At 37.8% G+C, this 21,840-nt stretch overlaps 1 protein-coding gene across 4 annotated transcripts in view; it reads left to right on the top strand.

Moving 5' to 3' along the window:
• The window catches only part of Adam28 (ADAM metallopeptidase domain 28), a 66,320-nt gene that overhangs the window by 37,411 nt on the left and 7,069 nt on the right, over positions 1–21,840 (top strand). For 3 of the 4 annotated variants that reach the window (XM_039093144.2, XM_017599628.3, NM_001394671.1), the window contains exons 15-19: positions 3,019–3,121; positions 5,356–5,515; positions 8,468–8,548; positions 8,865–8,943; positions 15,594–15,702. In XM_039093144.2, coding sequence (XP_038949072.1) covers positions 3,019–3,121; positions 5,356–5,515; positions 8,468–8,548; positions 8,865–8,943; positions 15,594–15,702 — 532 coding nt within the window. Of the gene's footprint in view, positions 1–3,018; positions 3,122–5,355; positions 5,516–8,467; positions 8,549–8,864; positions 8,948–15,593; positions 15,703–21,840 lie in introns of all 4 variants that reach the window. The other variant, NR_172143.1, reaches the window with a different exon arrangement.

Raw genomic sequence — 21,840 nt, 5'->3', positions numbered from 1 at the left:
AAACCACTGTCAGAGACTCCAAGACAAGCTAACACCAGAGACAGTCTGATGGCTAGGGCCAATGCAGGAACCTAAGCAATGGAAAACAAGAATACTTGGTATCATTAGAGCCCAGTTCTTTCACCAAAGCAAATACTGGATATCCCAACACACTGGAAAAGCAAGACTTGGATTTAAAATCACATCTCATGATGATGATAGAGGATTTTAAGAAGGACATAAAGAATTCCCTTAAAGAAATACAGGACAGGGGGGTTGGGGATTTAGCTCAGTGGTAGAGCGCTTGCCTAGCAAACGCAAGGCCCTGGGTTCGGTCCCTAGCTCCGAAAAAAAAAAAAAAGAAATACAGGACAACACAGGTAAACAAGTAGAAGCTCTTAATAAGGAAGCACAAAAATCCCTTAAAGAATTACAGGAAAACACAATCAAACAGGTGAAGTAATTGAACAAAACTATCCAGAATCTAAAAATGGAAATAGAAACAATAAAGAAAACACAAATGGAAACAAACCTGGGGATAAAAACCTAGAAAAGACATCAGGAGTCATAGACACAGTATCACCAACAGAATACAAGAGAAAGAAGAGAGAATCTCAGGGGCAGAAGATACCATGGAAAACATCGACACAACAATCAAAGATAGTATAAAATGCAAAAAGCTCCTGACCCAAAACATCCAGAAAATCCAAGACACAACGAGAAAATCAAACAAGGGTAATAGGTATAGAAGACAGTGAAGACTCCCAACTTAAAAAACCAGTGAATATCTTCAACAAAATTATAAAAGAAAACTTCCCTAACCTAAAGAAAGAGATGCCCATAAACATACAAGAAGCCTACAGAATTCTACGTAGATTGGACCAGAAAAGAAATTCCTCCCATCACATAACAGTCAAAACACCAAATGCACAAAACAAAGAAAGAATATTAATAGTAGTAAGGGGAAAATGTCAAGTAACATAGAAAGGCAAACCTAAGTCCAGTCACCTGTTTCTTTCTCTATGGCTATCTGGCTAATCTCTCCCCTCTGATTCTTTCCCTGAACTCCTATCTCTGCCCGGAAGTTCTGCCTGTCTTCTGCTTTTCTATGCACCATTCATATTTTTATTAAACTAGTAAGGAGGTGATGGAGAAGAAATTTACAAAACATTGAGACTAGTGATGCTTCATACAAAGTCACCCTTTATATAGTTCACAAGAGATCATCCCAACTTAGCTTCCTTAGATGGCAGCAATCTAAGGCAAGAAAATCCTACATGCATAAGAGAAGCTCAACATGTCCTCTGTATTACCTAGTAACAGACAAGAATGGTTGTGTTTGGTATTAATTTCTTCTGTCTGACTCTATTTCAAGTCTTGTTACCTCCATATCCAGGGACCTAGTGCATTTTATACATAGTTTTTTTAATCAGGGCCTGACTTTAGTTGATATCAAAATTATTTATTGAATTAATGTTGAATATATTTGTCAGATATTGGATAAAAGACCATTAAATTGCTCATTCAAAGGTAGCCACCATAAAATATGTGAAAATCAGATTTGTCTTCAAATTCCAAATTTTGTGATTCATAAATGATTGTATTTATTTTAAATAATCTGAAAAAGTTCATAACATGATTTCATAATAAAAGTCACAGTTTTATCCAAGATAATCCTGCAGATCAAAACTCATGGTACCAAAATTATTATTATGATATAATAAAATATTTTATAATAGTAAAGAAATGTAAGTGCTCAATTAATAAAGGCTAAAGCTGTCTTTACTCTACAAAACTCTAAAAGAAGTATTAATTAACCTTTAACCTTCTACATTTGTGACCCAGTAAAGAGTTGTGGCAGACATTAGGAAAGAATTATGCAAGGAGAGATGAGAAGGAGGGACAACATTTGGGATATAAATAAAAAATACTTACTAATAAAAAAGAAAGATGGGACAGGATGTTCACTTAACACTGTACCTTACTTGCAAAATATGGAAATGTTTACAGAGACAAAGATTTAGAAAACTAGACACACAGCCAAAGACATTGCTTTGCCCTTCTTTACCCTAGCCATTGAGTTCAGAAATATTTATCAATGAGAATTTTTCTTCCAATGCTGGTTTTTATGGCAATAAATAATTGAAGAGGAATTTTAAAATTCCAAGAATAAAGATGGATCAAACAATTGACAGGGATGTTGAGGAAAGACTGCAATGAAGGTGCTAGGCAGTGGGCATAAAAATGATACTTTCAAAAATATTAGAATCAGTAACTCAGAAGTTATTGATTTTGATTATAATGCTTCCTTTGCTTTTATATGAAGTTATTTGCTTTCAGTATATATCTGTTTAGTTTTAACATGTTCCTAAGATCCAAATAATCCAGGAAATATAGTTACAAGTATTTTTATCATCTTGAATATCAAAATATGAAATTCATTAAAAATGTTGCAAGTTTATAAATCAATATATTTTTCTTGAAAACAAACAAGCTCTTTATAAATTTTTTCTTGTTTTACTTTTGTTAATTATCCACTAAAGATTTGTCTAACAATTACCATTGTATAAGAGTTATTCATCATTGAGTGGGGCAGCTTAGAGTCAGGGTTTGAGGGTTCAACTTGGGGAGAGGTAGGTGAAATTGGCCTCTCGGTCTTCTGTGTTACTTGGAGTGAATATCTACTTCCTTATTTATAATCTGAGACAGCAATAGGAATGGCTAATATTTACTACCCACATACTACTGAATAAGCCTGGTTCTTAGCCATATATATATATATATATATATATATATATATATATGACTGCCTGTAATGACCAGTGGTTATGTCTGTAGCTATCACAAGGTTTACATGAAAATACCTCAAAGCATAAATTATTTGCAACCAAAAACCTTTCTAGTGTCAATGATTTTTGACAAGGGATATTCAATCTGTACTTTTAATTCTAACTTTATGTTTTATTAATACTTTATAGTGTTATATTTCTTACCTATTTTCTCTTCAAATATGTCACTTTCATCTGTGCCTGATTCAAGAAACCAAGGTTGCAAATAAGTCATGTTACAAGCAGAATGAAGGTGGGTCAAAGTACGGATACTGTCACGTGGAGAATGGTACCCACATGCCCTGCAAAGCCAAGTAAGCAGATGTATTGTTTAAATCTTCTCTCCACAGTCCTCACTGGGACAATGACACATTTTCTCCCACATATGTTGTTTTATTCTAGTTCAAGAGAAGGTGATAGGCTAGATAGATAGTTCAGAGGTAAGAGCACTGGCTACTATCACAGAGGACCTGAGTTCAACCCCAGCACCGACATGGAGGCTTCTAACCACCTGTCGCTATAGTTCCAGGGGTACTGAAGCCCTTTTCTGACTTTCCTTAGGCACATGGCATGCAGGTGGTACATATACATACATGCAGACAAAACAGTCATACACACACAATAAATACATTTAGGAAAACACTGAAAAGAAATTGGTGTTCTTTTGGCACTTTTGCAAGCTAGTACTTTTCATTATGAATTTCTGGATAGAAATATTTATTGACACAGAAAATAACCACTACATGATATATATATGTACATATATATAATTACATTTAAATTTATTACATTTGCATGAGACAGATTATAGCAAGGAAATGAAGTACAATTTACCCAAAGAACTCACTTTAATTTCAGTATTGATATCTTGAAAAAAGGATAAAACCCACATCAGATATACCTGAGATTTTTGTTATGATTTTTTTATTCTGCAACTTTAAGACAATCTTTAAAATTCAACTTAAATATGTTACATTATTTTTTCATTTTATTCACATATATTAGGGTGTGAGTGAAACAGTAATGGAAAAGGAAATACACAGGGTTTAGCAAAGCAATACATGGGGTGTATGTGGGAAGGTAGTAGGGCTGGTCCATCCCTCCTCTGTAGCCTGTGAGTATTGGATTAGCCTTTCTAACTGTGTTAACAACAGATAATGAGTGTAACATGATGGCCAGACATTTTGTCCCCCTTCAGACATCACCTGGTCATCTAGTAGTCATTGTCTGTGGTGGGCATTTATTCCACATTTTCTATGCCCAGCACCATCCTTGCAGTTTTGCTATGAATCATTGTCTGTTTCCTGAAAAGCACCAAGCAGAGTGTGGAAGAGCTGTGTCTTCCTGATTCAGCACTCATATTGTCTCTAACCATGAGAAATAGCACAGTCTCATTCTCTCCCTTTTAGAATACTTGTTCACAGTCTTTCTCTAATTTCACATGAAGCAGTTGACTATGGTTTGATTGGCTTGACTTTTCTTACATTTTGTGTTGGTTGTCTGAAGGCTTCTGTATGTGTTGAGCAGTTGAATCTGGATGTTTGGAGGGAGAACTCTGAGTGCCATGCTTAATTCTTTGAAATGTCAAGAGACCTTTGGCTTTGTGCAGACTGCTTTCTTGTGGAAAATTGAGGCACTTAACTTTTACAGCTTATCTGAAGGAAGTAAAATAGTGAAAAATGCATGACTGTCTAGGCACCTTTGTAAGGTCAAGGATCTTTCTTTGGAGCATCTTCTAGCTCCATCCCCAGGCACTTCTCTGTCAGTGATGGCTTCTCCAGCTTCACCCATCACATTCAGTCCTAATTTGCTTTCTGTTTCTGTGATGAAGCACTCTGACCAAAAGCAACTTTTGGAGGAAAGGATTTGAATGATTTTAACTTCCAAATTACAGTCCGTCATTGAGGGAAGCCAGAGCAGGAACTGAAGGCAGGAACTGATGCCAAGGCTCTGGGGGGTTTTGATTACTGCCTCAGTCCCCATGGTTTACTCAGCTTGTTTCTTACACAGCCCACCCAGTACTGTCTGCCTCAGGATGGTACTATCCATAGTGAAGCTAGGCCCTCCTACATCAGTAATTATGCCAGAAACTGCCAAACAGATATGTCCACAAACCAATCTGATGAAGATAGATCCTCAATTAAGGTTTTCTCTTCCTAGGTGACTCCAGTTTGAGTCAAGTTGATAAAAATAAACCAGCATACATTTCATCATCAAATCTGATGGAAAAAAATGCCCAGAAATGGGGCATGCTCCCTTATTCAAAACCACCTTCTAGAATTTAGGTTTACAATCCAGCCCTTCCCCCATTAGCAATAACTTAGCCAACTGGCAAAAATTACTTGTAAAGGGGTCTGTCTATATTTGAGAAACAACATATTTTACTAACATCTAAGGGTCTTATTAATACACTGTGCATGGGTACAACTAGAAGCTATAAGGGAGATATTATTCATTAAATAGCGAAGGTTGGTTTACATTTCTATAAAACTGAAATTCAAATCCTGGGATAAAGTTTGTAATGTGTTGTTGTTGTTGTTGTTTGTAGAGATGCCATGTGTGGGAAGTTGTTCTGTGAGGGTGGGTCAGGTGATCTGCCCTGGAAAGGACTTACAATAGCTTTCCTGACATGTAAATTATTTGATCCTGAAGACATCAATCAAGGAGTAGACATGGTGGCCAATGGAACCAAATGTGGAAATAACAAGGTAAGTCAAAATTGTGCCTTGACAGTACATTATTCCACATTTGTACCTTGATTTTAACTCAATGCTGTTTATTATGAACCTGGGATCTCAGTCCACATGCAGATGAACAAAAGAGGAACTAAAGGAGACTGAAACAATACAGACAATTGTTAACTCACACAGCAGTAAGTTCAGAGATGTAAGAACCTGCGTGCTAAACTCGCCGACACAGTGCTACCACCAAGGACCAATGCTGTCTCTCCTTGCTTCCTGCCATTTCTAGCATGCTATTGTATTCATTCATGCCCCATGCTCATTACCCAGCAATGCAGAAGCAGGAAACAAAAACCTGTCCCTTGTGCACTTTTTTTCCTTTTTTTTATATTTTTTAAGATTTATTTATTTTATGTATGGGAGTACACTGTCACTGTATTCAGATACACCAGAAGAGGGCATTTGTAATTGGATCCCATTACAGATGGTTATGAACTCCCATGTGGATGCTGGAAATTGAAAGTAGGACCTCTGTAAGAGCAGTCAGTGCTCTTAACTGTTGAGCCATCACTCCAGCTAGTGTATCTTTTCTTAACAAGAGGGTGTTTGTCCCTGAAGCATAATATGACCACCAACATGACATGAGTTTTCATTGTCAGAGTTTTATCACCCAATTGCTTGTAGCATCAACTTGTAGTATAGTAGTCAGCTGCCCTGACAAAGGACAGGGAAGTACCAAAGTTGACCTATGTTTGTTTAAACTCATTCATAGGACTAAAGAAGGCCAGAAAGCACATAGATTCTTACCCTATTAATACCCAGGTGTCAACTTCCATGCCTGTCAAACAATTCAAATTAACAACCACCATTGAACTCTACTTCAATACATTAGGTCTTTACTTGAATGTTTCCCACGTGTTTTTAACAGAGCATTTTATTCAAATGCAATCATGCAAAGGAAGCTCAAATGTAAAAAAAGAATGAGAGTAGTGCCACACTCCATACCTGTGACCATCTCCTGTCTCCCTCAGAACACCACGCTCATAATATTTTTTTGACTTTGTTTTATGCAAGTCTGCACCCATCCCTTCAATAACATTTAATAAGGACCCACCATGTCTTTAGGATCATGTTATAAAATTTCATAAATATCTGGGTAGGGCATCTTTTCTTTTTATTATTCTTTGAGATTTCAAGATGTGTATGTGTATGCTCAGATATATCTTATTTCTCCCTTCAACTCTCCCAGCATCCTCTCCACCTCTTTTTCCTAATAATTTCATTATTATTCCCACCAACCCTCGCTATCCTCCTCATCGTGCTCATAATTGCCAGGATGTAGGAACATTCACAGGAACATTAAACCTACCAGTTGTCACACACTCAAAGAAGATCAATGCTCTCATCTCCAGCAGATATAAATTGTCAAAATAGCTCCTTAATAAAGGGTAGGGCCTGGAGATCATCTATTGCCTCTGTGCAGAAATTGTGGCTGGCTTGATCTTCTGAAGGTCTTGTTTAGGCACTTGAACCTACCATACTACTTCTAGACATAAACAAAAGAAATTTATATGGTATTATAGACACCAGTGCTAATCACCACTCTATGCACAACAGCTAGGAAATGGAATCAACCTAGATGTCCATCAAGAGATGGGTGGCTAAAAAATACAGTATGTATACAAAATGGATTATTAACTGTAAAGATAAATGGAAGCACAACATTTATAGGTCACTGGAAAGAACTAAAACAAATTATCCTGAGTGAGGTGATTCAGGCTCAGAAAGGCAAAGTGTGTTAATTTCAGTGCTTCAAACCTGGTGGGTGCTCAGTGGATGACAGCTCCTCTGATAATGATAAAGAACAAAGGAGAATGCCATTTACTTCCTCCTCATGGTAGTTACTGTAGCATCACGTGTGGTTTAATTCCAGCACTTACTTCTAGATGTCAGTTACAGCTATGCTTGGTTCTATGATCAGCATTTAGCTCTATATGTGAGAAGCTGTTAGAGTAAATGAGGTACCTATCAGAAAGAAGCAAAGCTATTTTAAGGAGGGCTTTTTAAATATTTTATTATATAGTAGAAATTAGAGTTTGATTTGTCTCTTTCAAAGCATGATAGTGTTTACCTAATAAGATGTTTCAGTTTAGTCACCGAGAGATGACTACATGATTAAGACCACATGCTGCTCTTCCATAGAACTAACCTTTGGGTCCCAGCGCACATATAGCTCACAACATCATGTAACTCCATTCCCATGGGACCTCACACTTCCTTCTGGCCTTTACAGGCACCAACATATACATGCCATTCACTCAAAGACACCTGGATAAATAATAACAAATCTTAAACAAACACATCAAGACATCTGCAATGGGTACTCAAAGATATTGTGACAGCATGAGTAAGACCTGTGTAAGCTCAAGCCATTGAAAATCCCAAAAGATGGGGGTTGGGGATTTAGCTCAGTAGTAGAGCACTTGCCTAGCAAGCTCAAGGCCCTGAGTTCGGTCCCCAGCTCCGGAAAAAAAAGGAAATCCCAAAAGATGGAGAGAAGGTAAGCACAAAGCCCCATGCCTACTTGAGGTCCCATTGGAATTTAGTTGCGGCTGGCTGAAAGAGTATCAGTTTTCTCTAAAAGCATACCCCAACCACCAGAAAGTAGACCATATTCCAATGGAAAGCTACACATCCAAGAATATTCAGACAACACAAACTGGTCCTAATTTTTGTTTTGTTTTGTTTTAAAGAGACAAAGTTGAGTGGATAGGAAAAAGGCTGAATACAGGAAGAGTTAGGGGAATAAACATGATCAAAACATATTGTAGAAAGTTCTCAATAATAAAAAGTCCTTTTAAAAAAAGTGTGTTTGAAGACAGAGTTGATGAAAAATTAAGACTCAATCCCATTTAGTTGTTGACTGAGATAGAAGCTTTGGGAATGTTTCATAAAGCTCACATTTCCACATCATTTCAGGTGTGCATTAATGCAGAGTGTGTGGACATGGAGAAGACATACAAGTCAGCCAACTGCTCCTCCAAGTGCAAAGGCCACGCAGTAAGTTTGGAAAGCCAGCATCTCCAGTTTGCTGAGCCTTATGTAGTCTTAGATCTATTGTGATGAAGCAGAAACAATACCCTCAGCACTTAGTGATCACAGTTGTTATGCTTATCTGACACTCCAGAGCATGGGAGACTACCTCTGAGCACTTATTATTGGCATCCTTATGTGTCATTCATACTTCACCTTGGCAGACGAAAGCCAGCAGAGCAGGGGTCTCTTTCATGTCAAAATCAACTTCATGTGGGAGAATGGGGCCTTGAAGGGTGCACTAAGTCTCATGGTGACACTCACAGTATTTATCTTCCACTAGGTGTGTGACCATGAGCTTCAGTGTCAGTGCAAGGAAGGATGGGCCCCTCCTGACTGTGAGGATTCTGCCACAGTCTTCCGTAGGTAACACTGCATATCCTGTCTGAGAAAACTGTCTCTGCCATGCTCTTCCTATCTGTTTGTATTAGTTATTTTCCTGCTGCTGTGATTAAAAATACCCAACAAAAGTTACTCAAGACACGACAGGCTTATTTGGGGTCACAGTTTATGGGTAGCATCTATTATGGGGTAAAGTCATGGTGGCAGGGGAAGCATGAGACAGCTGATTATATTGACTCCACAATCAGAAAACAGATGAATTCTAGTGCTCACCTCTTTGCTGTTTTTATAAATATTATTTTTTTACAATTCCTTACATAGAATATATTTTGGTTATACTCTTTAACCTTCCCAAACTTTTTACCTCCTTACTCACCATTTCATACTCTCTCTCTCTCTCTCTCTCTCTCTCTCTCTCTCTCTCTCTCTCTCTGTGTGTGTGTGTGTGTGTGTGTGTGTGTGTGTGTGTGTGTGTGTCAAAAAACTAAAGAATAGAACAAAACAGAAAGAATACAAAACTTCACAGAAACACATGGACTTCATCTTGTGTTGACCAACTGGACAAGTGGAGTCAGTCCTGGAGTGTAATTAGCATACCCAGTGAGACTGCATTTATGAAAACTGACTTCCCTTTCCAAGTAGATGTCAATTACAAACAGCTTCTTGTGTAGGAGTGGGATATTGTGTCTACTTTCTTTTCTCCCTGCTGGGATTTTGTCTCATGAATTTATTCAGGTCTTGTGAATGCTGTCACCCTCTTGTTGAGTTCATTTGTGTCTGGATCATGGTGTCTCCCTGGAGTCATCCACTATGGCTACGGAACATGTGATATCCATCCCCAAGATCTCTTTTTGCAACATTCTAATCATATTTTAAGGATTCTTGCATTGTCAGTCTTCATACAGAAAGATATCTTCCACTCTTCATGTGTAATATGACTTTAATATACCACATTTTCTTGCTTTTGGCTTTTTTCCACTTCCATGGTAGACAATATGTTAGCCAATATTAACTCATGGGACTCCTTGAGAACATGACTTGGATTATGATGGTAACCCTGGGTTCTGTTCTCTGAGTTATTTTCTTGTATTTTGTAGTATGCTCTTCTGTTCATTCACAAGCTGCCTATAGGTTGGTTGTCCTGTTCACTCACATGGTTCCTACATTTGGGCTGTTCTATTCATTCACATGCTGCCTGCATTTCATTGGACTCACTTTCTTTGGGACATGTAATCTTTTTTTAGACCAAGAGATAAGCTGATTCAAACTGGCCAACATGGTTTTTCCTTGCATTTTGAATTGCCTGATGCTCCCACTGACACATCTTTGGGTAGAAGATAAGGCTGTAAGTAGGAGGCAGGCTTCCTTCTAGGTCATAAATGAGGGGATTTGCCAAACTGGGAACTTTGGCTCCCACTTGCCATCATGAATAATATTCCACATAGAGAAGAGAGTTCTATGAATCCTCCTCCTCCTCCTCCTCCTCCTCCTCCTCCTCCTCCTCCTCCTCCTCCTCCTCCTCCTCCTCCTCCTCCTCCTCCTCCTCCTCCTCCTCCTCCAATTGAGTGCCCTCCCTTAACTCCTCTCTCTGCATGGTTCCAGGTGATAGTCTGGAGCCAGGTAAGAACAGCTTTGGTTACTTGTGTATCAAGCCCCAGTGTGTATAGGGAGAGACTCCTGGAATACTGTCCCTGTGGTTTATGAACCAATATTGTCCTATGTTCACAGGGGATAGAAATGAAGATCATAGAAATAGGCCCAAATGAACTGTTTGTCCCAAGTTCAACTGCTTTTGTAAGATTTTCAAACAAAAGAATAACATTTAATTTTAATGTTTACACTTCAACTTACTCTTTCTTTTTATCCAAATTCCTTTACTTTCTATCTTCACGGAGATTCTAAACGTCATTAGTTTTTAAAGTTATATAATATATTATACAATATATTATTATCTTCAGTTTATCATGATTGGGGTGTGGTTGCAGGGTACATTCAGAACAGACTCAACAATTTAATTAGAAAACTCTTAGATGATTCTGTCTTTTACTAAAATAACCTTGCATCTTGACTTTGCTCTCCCTGAAACATTTATTTATGTGTATTTATTAATCTATTGGAGTTCTTTATCTTTACTGAGTTGGTAAAGACTCCATACTGATTTGATACTATCCTCATTGACCCATTCCATAAAGTTCAGAAGAAATATTGACACCCAGTAGATCACCAAAAACACTCCACAAGCACAGAGAAATGGTGGGCTGGCATCAAGACTTATGACCTTAGAAAAAAGCCCCAAGTTCTACCCTTCAGTGGGTGGTGGTTACTGTTAAGTCTAAAAAAGAAATAGCATTATTAGGGCCCATTGCCACCCTTAACATACATGATGTTTATGGTAAAATTCATACCTAATAAACAATTTAGGACAATAAAATTTGCTAAGTAATGAGTAATCTTTCAGAAAGATTTCTTCACCCAACTATCTAAAATGCATTTAAAAGCATTTATTTATGTTACTAAATATTTCTATGTAGGTATGAGATACCATGTGATATTTTGGTACATTTTACATTATATAACTTTGGAGTCAGTTTAAACACATTTTCTTCTTCAAACATTTAACATTCCTTTTGCTGTTATATTTCCTGGTTTCTGTTGAAATATTTGAAATTTATTCAGGGAAGTTTGTAAAGTCATTGTACATGATTTTTTTCTAATGAATTATTTTGTGTCCACTAATTGAAAACATATATATAATTATTTTTCCAGTTACTTACAGCTTTTAAATCGATATATGATATACAAATCACCACTTTTAATCTGACTCTCATCTTGTAGTAGTCTCTGAACAGACTTGTTTCTATAAACAATGGTTGCCATGTTTTAACTTCACTACCCAGTGACTTGATAACAGACTCTGAAAGCCAAAGTAAACCTTTTAATACATGCCAAGTGAGCTATATTTTATGTGCAAAAAATCCTCATGGTACATATATACATTATCAAAAAGTACTTGAAGAATATTCATCATTTCTCTATGGTAACAGGGGCCAATAAATCCCTTTGCTAGATTTTCAGATGAACAGTGAAATTCTTTCTATATTAGCCCTAGTATGTAATATAACTGAGCTCATTTGTAGTTGACTACAACATATCCCATTATTCCCCTGACTCTCCCCACCAGCATCCTACTACCACCTGCTTCCTACCATGAAAGAAAATGTGGATTTTTCTAGTTATTTAGTTAATACCAAGAATGATTACATGGTAATCAGAGAACATATAAAACATATGGTAAAATTCATTGACAATTACCTTATGGCCTAGCATGTAATCACATGTGCAGGTGTTCTGGGTATGAACAGGAAAAGTATTAACATGTGCTTTGTACTGTGACCTTCTGTGGCTACCGATGTTCAGGTTGGTCAGTACCATTGCCTGTTTTAATCCCAACTAATAGTTTTTTTTTTGTTATACCAGTTGCTGTGTAGAATTCTTAAAAATAACCACTCTATTTGGGGGTTAGTTATATGGGTTAGCAATTAAGAGCACGTGCTGCTTTTGTGAAGGATGCTGGCTGGATTCCCAGAACTCACCTGACAGCTCACAGTCATCAGTAACTCCATTTCTAGGGGATCTGTCAAGCTCTCCTGGACTCTTCAGCGCTATATTCCCATGATGCCCATGCATACATGCATTCAAACTCTCAAACATAAATAAAATATAATAAAATAATATAAAATAAATAAACCTTTGACTGATTTTTTTATATTATAAGATGGTACTGTCAGTGACAATCTAATTAGAAACCAAGATTTTGTTTGTATACACATTTAGAATGGCTATGTAGTCTCAGTAAATTCACATGGTTATCAATGTGAACTTAATGCTGTCCATCTTTATGGCTTTTTGTCTTTCAAAGTCTACAGTTCCAAGAGACCAAGATGGCTGGTCCACAATCTTTTGTGTTTGTGTTGCTATAACATTTTCACATTTACATTCGTCCTTCCTGAGTCATCTTGAAACTTGCATATTTTGAGAAAATCATGCAGTATTAAAATCTTTGCTCTCTCATAAACCATTAGGTTTAGCTTTACTTTTCAAAGTTTAATTGGAGAACATATTACTAATATTCTGGGACACAAATCCTCATTTATATTGTGCAGTTTCTATGTATTTTGCCTCACCTAAGCTTCTTTTACTCATTTTTATTTCATTTTGTGCTATATTATAAACCAGTTGGCCATTTTAGTAACCATTATTTTATTAATTTGGAGGATGTGCAGTTTTTAATTCCTTTACTAGTTGTCCCAAAATTTTTCACTTACCTTAATTTGCTTAACTAGATTTTGTTTTTAGAGTAGTTGTGGATCCACAGCAACATTGAGTCAATGTCCAAGGGTTCTCTTATGCCCCTGCATCCCTACTGTAGAGCAGTACATTTCAGAGTCAATAAACCTTTATTGACAGCACAATTTCATCCAAAGCATAGCTCCTTTGGGTTTAACTTGTTCATTTGTGCTCTCTGCTTTTCTGTGATTCTAAACTATCCCTCCTTTCTTCCTTCTCATTTTTTGTTGTCAGTCTTGGAGATTGCACCTGGGACCTTGTGCATGCTAGGCAAGCATTTTCCCACCAAGGTACAACTGAACCTGCTTTCCCCAATCATCTTCCTCTTTGTCTGCTCTATAAATAATGTTTGTATTAATGTGGTGAGAGTCTCATACAATGCATTTTGATCATCTGTATCCATCTCTCCCAACTCCTCCCAGTTACACCTTCCCTGCCCTTCCTTCCTTCCCAACTCAATTTCCAGGCACTGTCTTCTCTTCTTCTCCCATCCAGTCCATCTTGAGCCTGTAGGTAGGGCCTGCCCTGGAATGTGCTGACCTTTGAGGTGTCACATGTTAAAGGAAACTGACTCTGTTTCCTTTGTGTTTGTCTAAATGCTTACTCCCTCATTAATGTCCACAAATAAAATTTTCCTATGTTTTAGTGATTTACTGGATTGAGGGTATTTTTTGTTTTGTAAAAGTTTCATGCTGTATGCAGATCAAGACCACCATTATTAGCAATATAAAAAGCTAGCATTTCTCTTTAATTAGTTTTATCCTAAAATACACACTTACTATCTGGCTTTTTTTCCCCAAGCCACAACTTTGTTTTCTCTGATTTGGAGTGTTTGTAAGCACTCCATTTAGGTCCTTTGTGTTCTTAAAATACTTACTATTCTAATGTTAGTCCAAATACATCCATTTATACTCCCATTCTGAAGCTAAGTTGTACCTAGCAGAAATGCCAGTTTTATTTTCCTTTGACTTCAGTGAATAATAATTTTATGGAAGTTGAAGAGAATTACATATTCAAATGCACACTATTCTCTTCTATTGAATTCTGCTTTCTGTAGTGTCTACCTCCACCTGTGTAATATGTCTTCACATGTGTAACTTTTTTTGCATTTTTCTCTTGTGACTAGATTGCTAATCTATGTACTAGGAGGAGTGGTTAATCTGTTCTTCAGATGTGTGAACTTTCTGGTCTCTGATGGTTTCAGATAAGTGTAAAACAAATGAACAGATGAGATGTCAGTGCATCCAGGTTGAATTAATTGCTTAGGCTGGTAGGTTAGGAACAAAGATGAAACAGGAACTACATCTCCATCAGCTTTTTGCTCATGGCTTAGCTCCTTATTTGTCAGTGAGAGCAATGCTATCTCAAGGCTTTAATTTCTTTCTCTTCTCATTCCAAGGCTGGATTTAAAATGTGTTTGCTTCCTGCTTTGCCATCCTCTTAGTCTATACTCTCTTTTAGACTCCGAGGCTTCACCCTCCTCCTACTGCAGCCTCCCTTCTTCTCTGCTAAGACTTCTCAGTAAGAAGACATTTAGCCCAACTTTTCTGGAAGGTGTCCTGTGGATTTCTGTTTTACTTGTTCTTTATAAACTGTAATCATCACCAACACTAATTTCATTCTTCCAATTCTGCTAGTTTTCTTGTTTCTTTGACAAAATAATTGATTGTCTTTAGGAAGGGAGGGCTTGCTTTAGCTTCCAGTTTTGAAATAATGTCCATCATGGTGGGGAATACATAGTGGGAGAAGGAGATAGTAGGTCACATGATTCCTACAGTCGGAAAGCAGAAAGAAATACAGTGTCCATAGGTATTTCTTCTCATTCCCTCTTCAGCTCAGCCTGGAAACCCAGCCCATGTTCAAGAGTTCTTCCCTCTTCCTATTCCACAGATATTGTGACAGTGAAGGTTAACCATTACATTAGTTGTGAGAAACTTTCCATGCAGACAGATTCACTTGGCAAAAGCTATATAAAATTTGTGACAAATAGAAATGTCAGGACAGGTACAAAGCATTCAATTTTATTACATGGGAGCTGGAGTTATGAGGATAACAGCAAATTTGAGAATAGCCTTAGCTATATAATCTGTATAATGCTAGCCTAGGTTACATGACTGTGTCATTACAGGGGAAAAAAGGAAAGAAGAAAGGGAGGGAAGGAAAAAAAGAGAATGGAAAAGAGGGAAGAAAGAAAAGCAAAGGGTGAGGATAGAGGAAGACAGGGAAAGAATGAATTGAGGAAAAAGGAATGGAAGAAAAGAGGCAGACTAGTGGGAGGTAAGATTCTGGGTCCTCAACAGAGTTCTTGTGCTCTTTGTTATAGGCGTCTCCATCATGGTTGGCGTGCTCTTTCCTCTGGCAGCCATATTTGTGGTGATTGCTATAGTGATCCATCATCAAAGTGCCAGAAGAAAGCAAAGGAGAGTTCAGAGGTATGCCTTCATGTGCTTTGGGGACCCTCTGATATCTGCTTCATTTGACAGTACAGTCTATGATTTAATTCTTCAGATTTTATTTTATTTCAAATATTAATAAAACCATACATATGCTTTTGGGGGGGTTGTATTCATTTTTGCCTTCTTTTATTTTGTTTTCTTGTTTGGTTGTTTGGTTGGTTTGGTTTGGAGTTTTTTGTTTGTTCGGTTGGTTTTTTTGTTTTATTGCTGCTGTTTTGTTTTGTTTGCAGAGCAGAAACTAGGCATTCCTTTTCCCAGGCAATCATTTTTTTTTATCTTTATTAACTTGAGTATTTCTTACATACATTTGGATTGTTATTCCCCTTCCCAGTTTCTGGGCCAACATCCCCCTAATCCGTCCCCTTCCCTTCTATATGGGCTTCCCCTCTCCATCCTCCCCCCATCACCACCCTCCCCCAACAATCACATTCACTAGGTGTTCAGTCTTGGCAGAACCAAGGGCTTCCCCTTCCACTGGTGCTCTTACTACGTTATTCATTGCTACCTATGAGGTTGGAGCCCAGGGTCAGTCCATGTATAGTCTTTGGGTAGTGGCTTAGTCCTGGAAACTCTGGTTGGTTGACATTGTTGTTCATATGAGGTCTCAAGCCCCTTCAAGCTCTTCCAGATCTTTCTCTGAGTCCTTCAATGTGGGTCCCGTTCTCAGTTCAGTGGTTTGCTGCTGGCGTTCGCCTATGTATTTGCTGTATTCTGGCTGTGTTTCATAGGAGAGATCTACATCCGGTTCCTGTCAGCCTGCACTTCTTTGCTTCATCAATCTTATCTAACTGGGTGGCTGTATACGTATGGGCCACATGTGGGGCAGGCTCTGGATGGGTGTTCCTTCTGCCTCTGTTCGAAACTGTACCACTCTATTCCCTCGCAGGGGTATTCTTGTTCCTCTTTTAAAGAAGGAGTGAAGCATTCACATTTTGGTCATCCTTTTTGAGTTTCATGTGTTCTGTGCATCTAGGGTAATTCAAGCATTTGGGCTAATAGTGACTTATCAATGACTGCGTACCATGTGTGTTTTTCTGTGATTGGGTTACCTCATTCAGGATGATATTTTCCAGTTCTATCCATTTGCCTATGAATTTCATAAAGTCATTGTTTTTGATAGCTGAGTAATATTCCATTGTGTAGATGTACCACATTTCCTGTATCCATTCCTCTGCTGAAGGGCATCTGGATTCTTTCCAGCTTCTGGCTATTATAAAGAAGGCTCCTATGAACATAGTGGAGCATGTGTCTTGGTTATATGTTGGGGCATCTTTTGGGTATAAGCCCAAGAGTGGTATAGCTGGGTCCTCATGTAGTTCAATGTCCAATTTTCTGAGGAACCTCCAGACTGATTTCCTGAATGGTTGTACCAGTCTGCTATCCCACCAACAATGGAGGAGTGTTCCTCTTTCTCCACATCCTTGCCAGCATTTGTTGTCACCTGCCATCTTAGCCATTCTCACTGGAGTGAGGTGAAATCTCAGGGTTGTTTTGATTTGCATTTCCCTTATGACTAAAGATGTTGAACATTTCTTTAGGTGTTTCTCAGCCATTCGGCACTCCTTAGCTTTGTTTAGCCCTGAACCCCATTTTTATTAGGGATATTTGTCTCCCTGCGGTCTACCTTCTTGAGTTCTTTGTATATTTTGCGTATAAGCCCTCTATCTGTTGGAGGATTGGTAAAGATCTTTTCCCAGTCTGTTAGTTGCCATTTTGTCCTAACAACAGTGGACTTTGGCTTACAGAAGCTTTCCTGTTTTAAGAGATCCCATTTGTTGATTCTTGATCTTAGAGCATAAGCCATTGGTGTTTTGTTCAGGAAATTTTCTCCAGTGCCCATGTGTTCGAGATGCTTCCCCACTTTTTCTTCTATTAGTTTGAGTGTATCTGCTTTTATGTGGAGGTCATTGATCCACTTGGACTTAAGCTTTGTACAGGGTGATAAGCATGGATCAATCTGCATTCTTCCACATGTTGACCTCCAGTTGAACCAGCACCATTTGCTGAAAATGCTATTTTTACCTCATTGGATGGTTTTGGCTCCTTTGTCAAAAATCAAGTGACCATAGGTGTGTGTGGCTTCATTTCTGGATCTTCAATTCTATTCCTCTGGTCTGTCTGTCTCTCTCTGTACCAATACCATTCAGTTTTTTATCACTATTGCTCTGTAATACTGTTTGAGTTCAGGGATAGTGATTCCCCCAGAAGTCCTTTTATTGTTGAGGATAGTTTTAGCCATCCTGGGTATTTTGTTATTCCAAATGAATTTGCAAATTTTTCTGTCTAACTCTCTGAAGAATTGGATTGGTATTTTGATAGGAATTGCATTGAATCTATAGATCGCTTTTGGTAAAATGGCCATTTTTACTATAGTAATCCTGCCAATCCCTGAGCATGGGAGATCTTTCCATCTTCTGAGGTCTTCTTCAATTTCAATCTTCAGAGGCTTAAAGTTCTTATCATAAAGATCTTTTATTTGCTTGGTTAAAGTCACACCGAGGTATTTTATATTATTTGGGTCTATTATGAAGGGTGTCGTTTCCCTAATTTCTTTCTCGGCTTGTTTCTCTTTTGTGTAGAGGAAGGCTACTGATTTATTTGAGTTAATTTTATACCCAGCCACTTTGCTGAAGTTGTTTATCAGCTTTAGTAGATCTCTGGTAAAACTTTTGGGATCACTTAAATATACTATCATATCATCTGCAAATAGTGATATTTTGACTTCTTCTTTTCCAATCTGTATCCCCTTGATCTCCTTTTCTTGGCTGATTGCTCTGGCTAGGACTTCAATAACTATATTAAATAAGTAGGAAGAGAGTGGGCAGCCTAGCCTAGTCCCTGATTTTAGTGGGATTGCTTCAAGTTTCTCTCCATTTAGTTTAATGTTAGCTACTGGTTTGCTGTATATGCCTTTTACTATGTTTAGGTATGGGCCTTGAATTCCTATTTTTTCCAGGACTTTTATCATGAAGGGGTGTTAAATTTAGTCAAATGCTTTCTCAGGATCTAATGAAATGATCATGTGATTTTGTTCTTTCAGTTTGTTTATATAATAGATCAGGTTGACAGTTTTCCATATATTAAACCATCCCTTCATGCCTGGGATGAAGCCTACTTGATCATGGTGGAGGATTGTTTGGATGTGCTCTTGGATTCGGTTTGCCAGAATTTTATTGAGTATTTTTGCGTCGATATTCTTAAGAGAAATTGGTCTGAAGTTCTCTTTCTTTGTTGGATCTTTGTGTGCATTACATACAAGAGTATGTGGCTTCATAGAAGGAATTCCATAGCGCTCCATCTGTTTCAATTTTGTGGAATAGTTTGGATAGTATTGGTATGAGGACTTTTATGAAGGTCTGATAGAATTCTGCACTGAACCCGTGTGGACCTGGGCTCTTTTTGGTTGGGAGACCTTTAAAGTCTGCTTCTATTTCGTTAGGAGTTATGGGGTTGTTGAAATGGTTCATCTGTTCCTGATTTAACTTCGGTACCTGGTATCTGTCTAGGAAATTGTCTATTTCCTGCAGATTTTCAAGTTTTGTTGAATATAGGCTTTTGTAGTAGGATCTGATGATTTTATGAATTTCCTCTGATTCTGTAGTTATATCTCCCTTTGCATTTCTGATTTTGGTGATTTGGACACACTTTCTGTGTCCTCTCCTTAGTCTGGTTAAGGGTTTATCTATCTTGTTGATTTTCTCAAAGAACCAATTTTTGGTTCTGTTGATTCTTTGTATGGTCCTTTTTGTTTTCTACTTGGTTGATTTCAGCTCTGAGTTTGATTATTTCATGCCTTCTATTCCTCTTGGGTGTATTTGCTTCTTTTTCTTCTAGAGCTTTTAGGTGTGCTGTCAACTTGCTGATATATGCTCTCTCCTGTTTCTTTCTGCAGGCACTCAGAGCTATTAGTGTTCCTCTTAGCACAGCTTTCATTGTGTCCCATGAGTTTGGGTATGTTGTACCTTCATTTTCATTAAGTTCTAAGAAATCTTTAATTTCTTTCTTTATTTCTTCCTTGACCGGGTTATCATTGGGTAGAGCATTGTTCAACTTCAATGTATATGTGGGCCTGTTTTATGACCAATTATATGGACAGTTTTGTAGAAAGTATCATGAGGTGGTGAGAAGAAGGTATATCCTTTTATTTTAGGATAGAATGTTCTATAAATATCTGTTTAGTCCATTTGGTTCATGACTTCTCTTAGTCTGTTTATGTCTCTGTTTAATTTCTGTTTCCATGATCTGTGCATTGATGAGAGTGGGGAGTTGAAATCTCCTATTATTATGTAAGGTGCAATGTGTGCTTTGAGCTTTAGCAAGGTTTCTTTTATGTATGTAGGTGCCCTTGTATTTGGAGCATAGATATTTAGGATTGAGAGTTCATCTTGGTGGATTTTTCCTTTGATGAATATGAAGTGTCCTTCCTTATCTTTTTTGATGACTTTTAGTTGAAAATCGATTTTATTCGATATTAGAATGGCTACTCCAGCTTGCTTCTTCAGACCATTTGCTTGGAGAGTTTTTTTCCAGCCTTCACTCTGAGGTAGTGTCTGTCTTTTTCTCTGAGGTGTGTTTCCTGTATGCAGCAGAATGCAGGGTCCTCATTGCATATCAAGTTTGTTAATCTATGTCTTCTTATTGGGGAGTTGAGACCATTGATGTTGAGAGATATTAAGGAATAGTGGTTATTGCTTCCTGTTTTATTCATATTTGGATGTGAGATTATGTTTGTGTGCTTTTCTTCTCTTTGTTTCGTTGCCAAGATGATTAGTTTCTTGCTTTTTCTAGGGTGTAGCTTGCCTCTTTATGTTGGGATTTACCATTTATTATTCTTTGTATGGTTGGATTTGTAGAAAGATATTGTGTAAATTTGGTTTTGTCATGGAGTATCTTGGTTTCTCCACCTATGTTAATTGAGAGTTTTATTGGATACAGTGACCTGAGCTGACATCTGTGCTCTCTTAGAATGTGTATGTGACATCTGTGCAAGATCTTCTGGCTTTAATAGTCTCTGGTGAGAAGTCTGGTGTGATTCTGATAGGTCTGCCTTCATATGTTACTTGACCTTTTCCCCTTACTGCTTTTAATATTCTTTCTTTGCTTTGTGCATTTGGTGTTTTGACTATTATGTGATGGGAGGAGTTTCTTTTCTGGTCCAATCTATTTGGAGTTCTGTAGGCTTCTTGTATGTTTATGGGCATCTCTTTCTTTAGGTTAGGGAAGTTTTCTTCTATGATTTTGTTGAAGATATTTACTGGTCCCTTGAGCTGGGAGTCTTCACTCTCTTCTATACCTATTATCCCTAGGTTTGATCTCATTGTGGCCTGCATTTCCTGTATGTTTAAGACAAGAAGCTTTTTCTGTTTTACATTATCTTTGACTGTTGTGTCAATGATTTCTATGGAATCTTCTGCTCCTGAGATTCTCTCTTCTATTTCTTCTCTTCTGTTGGTGATGCTCGTATCAGTGGCTCCTTGTTTCTTCCTTTGGTTTTCTATATCCAGGTTTGTTTCCTTTTGTGCTTTCTTTACTGCTTCTATTTCCTGTTGTTGTAATAATATAAATATAAAAGAAGTAGTAGTCTTTTACCCTGCTAGGTCCGTGCCACGGTGTCCCAAGATATCTGTTAGATATCTTGTTGGAAACACAACCCAGCCGCACACTTTCCTACACTCAAACCCTAACATGAAAGAACACACAACACAATAATCTTAGATCCAATTGGTAAGATATAATTGCCCACTTATACATACAAAGCCCAGTACCATCCATCCCTTGAGAACATTAAGAACAACCTGTAAATACACAGAGCAGAATCTTAACATCACCTGCCATGGCTTCTCCCCTCTCTCCAACTCCTCTTCTCCTCTCTCCCCTTAATCTCCTCCTCTTCCTTCAAACTTCTCTCCTGCCCATCCTTCCTTCTCCTCCAATGACAGGCCTCCTTCTATCCTGTACCTGCCTCACCTGTGACATCATCCTACAATTTCCATTTTTAATTCCTTTACCTGTTTGATTGTGTTTTCTTGGAATTCTTTCAGGGATTTTTGTGATAACCTATAGCCTTCTACTTGTTTATTAATGTTTTCCTGCGTTTCTCTTCATGTCTTTCTT

Source organism: Rattus norvegicus, chromosome 15 (genome assembly GCF_036323735.1).
Source record: "Rattus norvegicus strain BN/NHsdMcwi chromosome 15, GRCr8, whole genome shotgun sequence".
Taxonomy (NCBI): Eukaryota; Metazoa; Chordata; class Mammalia; order Rodentia; family Muridae; genus Rattus; species Rattus norvegicus.
The sequence above is the reverse complement of the archived record's forward strand: the minus strand, read 5'-3'. Positions and strand labels throughout refer to the sequence as shown.